Here is an 8779-nt window from a genome sequence, read left to right as displayed (position 1 = left end):
TACATAAAAGTATATATTTAATATAGGCTATATCAGTGATTGTTTGTCTCACAACTAACTAACTCCATGAGTTTACCCCCACTGTAAACTACTATCACTGCATATAACTTTTGAAACAACCCCGTCCCTCAGTGATGCAGACAGTGAATGCGTCTTAATGTTTTATCTTCAGCCTGCGCGTTATCCCGAGCAAAGACACGGCCCACTCCCGGGGGGCATGCAGTTTACTTGGTAGGGTCCTGTCGTGACTCACGCCAGGCGGTATAAATCACAAATAAAACTTATAAAACAGTCGCTATGACACTGCCACTGCTGGTGCCCGGGGGCTTCGGGAGAGAAAACATCTGATATTGAACCTGAATAAAAGTGACATGTTTGAGAAGGAGAGACTACTTGGATGCTGCAGCCACACTTCAGGGCAAAGGGCGACGGCGGTACTCGGTTTATTCCAGGACTGCTGTCTGCGTGGGTTGCCTGCAAGTCAGCGATGACTTAAGCAGTATTATTATTTTTGATGATGTAATATTGACCAAGAGAGACGCGTCAATTAATTATCAATCAGGCCTAAGGAATGGTATAAAATATCTATATTGAAATTAGCCTGTTATTTTAGAAGCGTACATTTCTTTTTTACTTCCTCGAAACATAATCCCCATCAATCAATCTTTTGACAAGCCTATTTTCAGTGTCCTGGCTTTGTGCAACTCGGGGGAATCGGGAAAGTTGCCACTTATTCAGCGACGTTTGTCCTTTTCGTCAACGTGGGATTGATTGCTTCTTAAAAATGTGACAGTTTACAGACAACAGTACACAGTCTGCTCATTGGAGACCTTGTGGTGGTCTCTTATTCTGACACATTCAGTGTTGGATATTAGGACTCAAGTATCAGATTGTTTGTGGTTGCCTGGCACTAAAGCTCAAATGAAGCATAATGAACGAGTAAAACACACATGTATGCATGACATGACATCATTCTTGGTTTCATGGTAAATCCAATATGCAGTTTGCACAAATTAAAAAAAAGTCAGTGACAGTGAAAACAAGCAAACACTATGATTACATTTTATTCTCATGCTAAATCCACGACAGTACAGGTTTTATATAATACAGCATACATTATAATAACTCAATCTGTGTATGTAACATTATAAACTTATGCAAGTACAGTATTAAGGATTTTGAAATGATTTTAGTTTGAATTGTAAATAATAAATACAACAACTGTGATTCTTCATATGCTTACCTAGCTAAAAAAAAGTATACATATTTCAAAGTTAAAAGTCATTGCAAATTTGGAATCCTTTATTTTTACATTTGATATCATGTAAATGTTGATGGTCCCACTGACTGCATGGGTTAGTTTCAACACCTCATGAAAAGTGTATTCAGTACTGCTGAGCACTGCCCTGCTGATGTGTCCATGAGTCAGCTCTTCCAGCTCCAGGGGTGCTGTTTTGTAGGTGACCCCGACCTCGAAACGTGGCGTCTCCCTCAGTTAACGACAATCGTCTAACCATTACAAGCCAGGAGGCCGCTTGGAAATAATAGTACAACAGGGACCTCTCCTGTTTGTTACTAGTCACTGCATGTTTGTTTGTTTTTTTTAAGAAAGAAAAAAAGACGTTTAAGGCAAAGTACTCAGGTCTAAAATCGATGAGTTTTGAGTATTATTTATTGATAGTTACACATATACTTTTAAAATGAACTGCCATGCCTTGCATGTATCATAACTTTCCTTCCACCTATAGAAAAGTTGCGTCTGTTTGCAAAGCTATTTCAGATGGTTTCATTTAATTCATAGCATGTCTCAGATCCTATATGCAGTATTAAGTAGCCTATAAATGAACTGCACAAAAAACTGTGTCATTTACCTTGTGAGATTTGTATATCTAATTTTCACAATATAACAGTGCAATTTTAAACTGTTTGATGAAGATAGCGTATTTAAAATGTAAGGAACCACAGATTAATTTCACTGTAACTTTAGCCTAAACGATTTGATTTTATGAGTAGATAGGCCTACTTTATTAACACATTTCAATTTTCTTTTATTGTTTAAAACTTTCCTTCCCAGACATGTTTGCTTCTTTAAAATGGTGTATATCTACAGTTACATTTTATTCTATTTCCCCCCTTACTGTTCTCGTGGTTTTTTTTCATGTCCACATAAGCCCTTGTAATGATAAATGTAAAATACATCTTGGTCAATAAAGTTTTGAACGGAAAAGAAAAGAGGTTGAGTGACAAGGATTGTAGTTAGCCATCATTAGCAGTTTCTCAAGAGATGTAACTACAGTAACAGCTAGTTGTATTTTTATATAACAACCAGACATATCTTAGCATACGTTTTCCTACCAACACAACGATAAGGTGAGAAGCTACTCGCGTGCTAACCCAACATTATCTTGCTAAGTTAGCTTGTTGTGAACTTCCGAGCTGGCTAGCTGTTGTTAGCCAACATTAGCCGTGCAGGGTAAGCTAGGTTGCCATTGTTACAAAAACAAGTTGATTTAATAGCGAAAGAATATTTTGACAACAAACGGGCTTGCAGTACGGGGGTGTACACACATTACTGTACACAGTATCCAAAGCTTCTCCTGTCATCGTCGTTTCTTTTGGTACATGGTGGGTTGTAAGTAAACTTTAACTGTCAGGAACAGTAACTAGCTACAGCAACGTTAACTTACTGTGTATTCCTGGTACCTCAGTTGCCATCAGTGTGTGCGCCTTATTTTGGCTACTTGTTAAGTTAAATGAATCAGCCTGATAACTGTTAACAGTCGTTGAACCAAAGCTGACATGGTTAATATTCCACACAATTAAGGATTTAGTTATGATAAAGATGTATGCTTTTATGATGTACCGTTCGTTACTGATATCCATGCAAGCTGCATTTATATATCTAGCCAAATGCTTTAAAGTGTCAGAATAGTTATTCTTTTCAAATGTGCATTTATGTATATTAATATATTGTTAAATAATGTGGTTATGGAAACAGATACACTAGTGCTGTGTTACTTTAGCAGTAGTATCGTAAATGAGCATCTCAACTGCAGAACTGGAAATTGCTCAGTACTCTGTAATGTCACTAATTTTCAGTAATGTGTCTACACGTTAAATTATCAAAGTAGAATGGCAAACATTTTGGATGTGTTGAAATTAATGCACAATAAGTGTCCTTTTTGTCTGTTCGAGTTTTGCAGGTACATTTCGCTTCTGTTGTTCAAGTACATTACATGCACTACTTATCTTTATAGTACATTGCTTTAGCAATTAGTATGCATAACTCCTCAAACTTTGCCATTTTATACTAACTGTAGGATATTACACAATGTATACACAATCAGGTATCAATCAAACTGCAACTGTGGCATCATCAGACAACTTTTCAAAGATTTAATTCACCTAATTGTTTTGTTATTAAGGTCATTCTGGAGGTGTCTCACAACTTACTATTGTAAGAAAGAAAACGTTTTGACCTTCGTGATATCACAGGTATTGGTATGATTCAGCCTTTTAGCACTTTTACTACAAATCACAAAAGATTAATTTCAGTTACATCAGTGTTAACATTTAACGGTTAAATACTAATCACTGTAATGTCATTTAGTCTTTTTCTCCTGGTATCTGAGAACTCAGAATCAGAAATCCTTTATTCGTCTCACAACGGGGACATTTATCTTGTTACAGCAAAAGAACAAGAAGGTAAAGTAGCGAGTACAAGAACATGAAATAGAATAAAATAGAGTAAAGAATAGTATAAGTACAAAGTGGTTGAACTGAACTGAAATGTGTGCTCTTTTTTTATAAATTCATTGGTGGCTAGAAATTTCAGCAATATATTTTATCCCATTTTCTTTTATTTCAACAGGACAGCTTGTGGCGCAAGATGACAATAAATTCTTCCTTGATATTTTTTTCACATTACTCCCTTTGAGCTACCCCTTTTGCTTTCTTATCTAGTCTATCTTTTGGTTGGACAAAGCCTTAAGAAGTTTTGGAGGTTTCTTCCTGCTTGTGGCGAAATAATCTTTGAAGCTTTGGAGTCAGATCTCAGCAAGCACATTGACTGACATCTGGTGGTTTGCAGTAATTATAGCAGCCATTTACAACTGGGCCAGAGCTCTAGTACAACACCCGAGGATTACATAGAAGATCAAACATCAACAAAAATCTAAGAACGCTACTCATCAATCACAGACTTCGGTGCCTCTGAAGTCCGCCCAACACTACTAGTTCCCCCTGGGTATCACAAAAGTTTTGTTTTGTCTTGTCTTATCTCATCTTTAATACACTGACATTATTTGCTCTTTCTGCTTATTTGGCAGGACAGTGGATTTTCTGACAGTCGCCCTCAGAAGCTCTCCACCCCTTGAGGTCTGAACATGGAGGAGGACCATGTTCACTGTATGTCCTGTGTTAATCAGAGATGCATGGTCAAACCTCAACCAGGCATTTCTTGTGATCTTATGACCTGTCCTTTGGTGTGTGGAGCTGTGTTTCACTCCTGCAAAGTCGATGAGCACCACCTTATGTGCCCGCTGCTGAGGGTCCCCTGCCTAAACAGTGGCTATGGCTGCCCCGCCACCCTGGTGCGCAACCAAATGTATGCACACCTTGAAGTGTGTCCAGCTGGAGTGGTGTGCTGCACTATGGAGTGGAACAGATGGCCTGTTAGCTGCCTGGACTATACGTCCTATGAGAGCCTGAGCCGTGGGGTGGAGGAGGTGGAGCAGCTGGACATGGCACTTGCTCTTCAGGACCAGCGAACACTTCTCGAGTCCCTCAAGGTAATTGCTATGGCACCTACTGCAGACGGAGAGCCGGTTGTCACTGTTAGTAAGGAGAACAGGGCAATAGACTCAGTGTTGATGACATCTGCTTCCTGAGGCCTCCACCGCTATTGAGTCACCTTCACAGTCATCGTCCTCACGTCAGCCACAACCTCCCCCACCAGGCTCGGCAAAGGAGAGAATTGTCAGTGGAATTAATGGCTTGAACGAGGAGCACTTCAGTAAACTCTACGAGGCTACAGTGGAGACTGCAAGAAGCTTAGCTGCTGCTTTGGACTTTGTCAGCAATGCCAACTCTGGTGAAAGCAGTACAGAGTGCGTGAACAGAGGAGCTGCTATGCAGCAGATTAGATTGAGCAACAGTGGAGACTTTAAGAATGGACTGGAAGACAAAACACCTGTAGCTGCTGAAGGCTTGAATAAAAGAGAGATGGAGGAGCAAAGTGTTTGTTCTAGCTGTTTGAGAGGAAATGGTGCTCTGAAAGGAACAGATCCAAAGACTTTAAAAACAACAAATAGACCACTGTCTGGAGCAATGGAGGCCGGTCCTGTTGAGGTGCAAGATGACAAGAACGCTGGGGGTTCTCAGGAGCCAGTCACCCCTCCAATGGCATCTCCGGTGCCTGTCAGCCAGGGTGTGGCACAGAGGGCTGGTCATGTGGTCCTGGAAGATAGGGGGCTAGCTCTTTTAGAAAACCATGTGCCTGATCGCAAGTTTCACAACTACCAGTTTTTTAGGGGCCAGGGCCAATGTTCATTACCTAATGGACGGATAGGTTACATCCCCGACAGGTCACTGTACAGATTGCGACCGAAAATGGAGGACAAGGCAGTAGATACCTCAGATTTGGAGCAGGATGAAGACCCCATGGGTCTAGGAGAAATTGATCTGATCACAGCAGCACTGTTCTTCTGTTTAGAGGAGTCCAGAGAGTGTAGAAGGATCTCTGACAAAGTCTATGTTGATGGCTACCGTGTTGACTTTGGCACACAGACTTTCACTTTCCCTGCAGCAATCTTGGTAACCAACACTAGAGTGGGGGAGATTGCCTCTGCATCTGCCTGTGACCATGCTGCCCCCCAGCTCTCCTACCCCAGCCCTTTCCGCACTCTTCGCCTCTGTCTTGTCCTGGAAGCTCTGGAGGTCGAGGCCGTCCCACATAACCGCTACCTCCCTCCCAACCCCCGCTACCAGCACATGTTCCCTTTCGTCTGTGGTCAGTCATTACGCCGGGACCAGTTTTCTTCCCATTTCATAAATGTCCATGGTGACATTCACGCTGGTCTCAATGGTTGGATGGAGCACCGCTGTCCACTGGCATATTATGGCTGCACATTCTCTCAGCGGAGGTTTTACCCATCCACCCAGGGGGCCAAAGTGGTTCATGACAGGCACCTCAGGTCCTTCGGGGTTCAGCCTTGCCCTAGGGCAAAACTTCCAAGTGACTTCCAGTCTGACCAATTTAGTGGGCTTCCCATCGAGATACTGTGGCACATAGCTGGGTTCCTGGACAGTTTCAGCCTGTGCCAGCTGTCACTGGTGTCACGGACTATGAGGGAGGTGTGTGCCAGTCTCCTCCAAACCAGGGGCATAGTGGAGCTGCAGTGGGAGCGAAGACGATGCCCTGGTACCCCTGGCACTGTGTCATGGCAGATAAAAAATAGAGTGAGTAGAAAACCTGTAGTGTAAACTTACTGTATGTAATGGTTACAAAGATGCATGTGCTGATGTAGCTCTACAGTAAACACTACAATATTATTTTTTCATTTAAACTTACGTTTTTGTACATTTTTATAAGCAGTGAGCTAGAAGAACACTTTGGATTTTAGGGTGCTGTAACAAAAGCAGGGAGTGTAGCTTCACACAATGAGTATATGGGAATTGCATTTAACAAATAAACAGGAGCCCTTCTAAAAGTCTTTTTATATGCAATGCCCTTTTCATTCCAATATGTTTTTTTTATTTACTGACGCAGGTGTGGAGATTCAGCACCGCCTTCAGCCCAGTGTTGTCGTGGGGTTTCACTGATCTCCCCAGCATGTCGAACCACCTTAAGAAGTGCCACTTCAACACGGTGGAGCACAAGACAGAGCCAGTACCCCTTCCTGCCATGTGTACTGCACGAGATGGACAGTCGCTGCGTCGCGTCCTGCGTCACGTCAACACCTGACCAAACAAAACTTGACTTCTCGTAGCTGCACGAGAGTCACTGGTATTATGTGGATGTTGCAATTACAGATTTTATGTCTTTAAAACGAATAACTCTTCCTATATTACACTTATGAAGAAGCCTTAATGAAATAACACCCTTCTTGCCATTTTGAAGGTTTGTTGTTGTGGGTGTCCCTATGTGGAGAAAAAAAACGTTTGCATGGATTTGTGCTGAAAATACGTCGTATTCTGGTCAAATGGAATATATTTTCTTGAAGACAAATATGCACAATAGATTTATATTATTCTATGATATCCTGTATAAATGTTTTCACTATTTTTGCCTTTCCGTAGTAGCCATGGGGGGAAATGCAGATTGTTGGGTTATATTGCATTATTTCCGTGTGACAGAAGCTTTGCCAGCACTTTACACAAGATGTGCTAATCCCTCCGATGTTGATCTGTCCAATCTGACCAGTCTTTCTGATCCGTGTAGCGAGTGTCAAAGCAAGTCTGCTGTGTGGGTTTGAAGGATGTCAGGACATGAGTCAAAACAGATAGATTATAATGTGAGGATAGCCCAATAATGCATGCGATTTGCTACCATTTAATAAAGTCTTTACAGCCTTTTATGTATTTGTTTGTCTTTTAAAGCTCTCCTTAGTTATTCAATATGAAACGCCATTGTTGTTCTGCCTGGATAAAAGGAAACTATCTTAACTTACCTTTTTTAAAATGCTTTTTTCTTCTGTTTTGGAAAGACTGAAATAATTAAATATGTATCCTATTCAAATCCAAACCTACATAGAAAAATGTACAGGACCTCCGCAGATGGTCACTTATCATGAAGTCATTCAAGATTTTTTTTAATAATATCCTAAATAGCAGATATTTACAAGTCTCCCAACACTTAATGTTAATCCTTAAATAGCCATCGAAAGTAACCGGTCTGGCATAGGGAAACCCCTATGTTGTTTACAAATATATTTTATTAATTATAAGCATCCTATTCACTAAAGACACAGAGAAAATGGGATATAAGCTGTCCAATGTAGACATTGAACATTTAAAAAGCAAGACAAATATATTTACACTTCATAATTAAGCATAAGTAAGAGAGTTTTTTACAGCCTTGCAAGTCTGACTAAGTTAATGATGGAAAGTTATTGAACTATGATCTCACTGGAATTTATGGTGGCCCAGATCCAGTTATGCAAAAACAATTCTGCAGATAAGAATTATGATACGTAACTTATAACTGCTCCAAGTCTCTGTTAAAAGACGGCTTTGCTGAGTCCTGTCACCATAACAGATGCACAAGTTCTCAGTTGACCGCCACTGGTTAAATAAAGGTTTTAAAACATACATTGGCCACAAGCACTACAGTTTATTCTGTGTCTTCAAAGAAAGGGACATGGGGCTAAAGGAACATCAGTTCTTTGGAACAAAGGATGAATTCGTTCTGAGTTTACCACCACTTTCAATGAACAGGCGACTTGGAGGAGCTGGAACGCCGCACAAATCATTCACCGAAAACATCTGCTACAAGTTTTCTCCTGATAATTTCAATGTTTTATTTGTGAGCAGCCAAGTCAGTTTGGGGCAACTGAAAACAAATAGGAATACACGTCGAACAAATCTACTCACATGTCAGTTTCAATATCAAATGATAAAATACCTGATCTCAGCTGGGCACATAAAGATATGTGCTTCTTCTATAAGTTCTACACAACATCAGTACTATATTCATATATTATCATCCTAAACATGGGTAGTTTTGGTCTACTACATATATTATCAGCCCAAAAGGACAGTGGTTCATAAACCTGGATTC

The 8779-nt window shown here is 40.6% G+C and overlaps 1 protein-coding gene across 1 annotated transcript; it reads left to right on the top strand.

Moving 5' to 3' along the window:
- The first annotated feature begins 2203 nt into the window (after positions 1-2203).
- On the top strand, positions 2204-7574 carry LOC115003788 (F-box only protein 30-like). The gene is given in 5 exon segments (XM_029425707.1): positions 2204-2370; positions 3426-3495; positions 4329-4883; positions 4885-6459; positions 6770-7574. Coding segments are annotated over 3 exon segments (2268 nt in total). The 5' UTR covers positions 2204-2370; positions 3426-3495; positions 4329-4385; the 3' UTR covers positions 6965-7574.
- Positions 7575-8779: the final 1205 nt, after the last annotated feature.

This window comes from Cottoperca gobio, chromosome 24, assembly GCF_900634415.1.
Source record: "Cottoperca gobio chromosome 24, fCotGob3.1, whole genome shotgun sequence".
Taxonomy (NCBI): Eukaryota; Metazoa; Chordata; class Actinopteri; order Perciformes; family Bovichtidae; genus Cottoperca; species Cottoperca gobio.
Note: the sequence above shows the minus strand (reverse complement) of the source record. Positions and strands in the feature narration are given on the sequence as shown.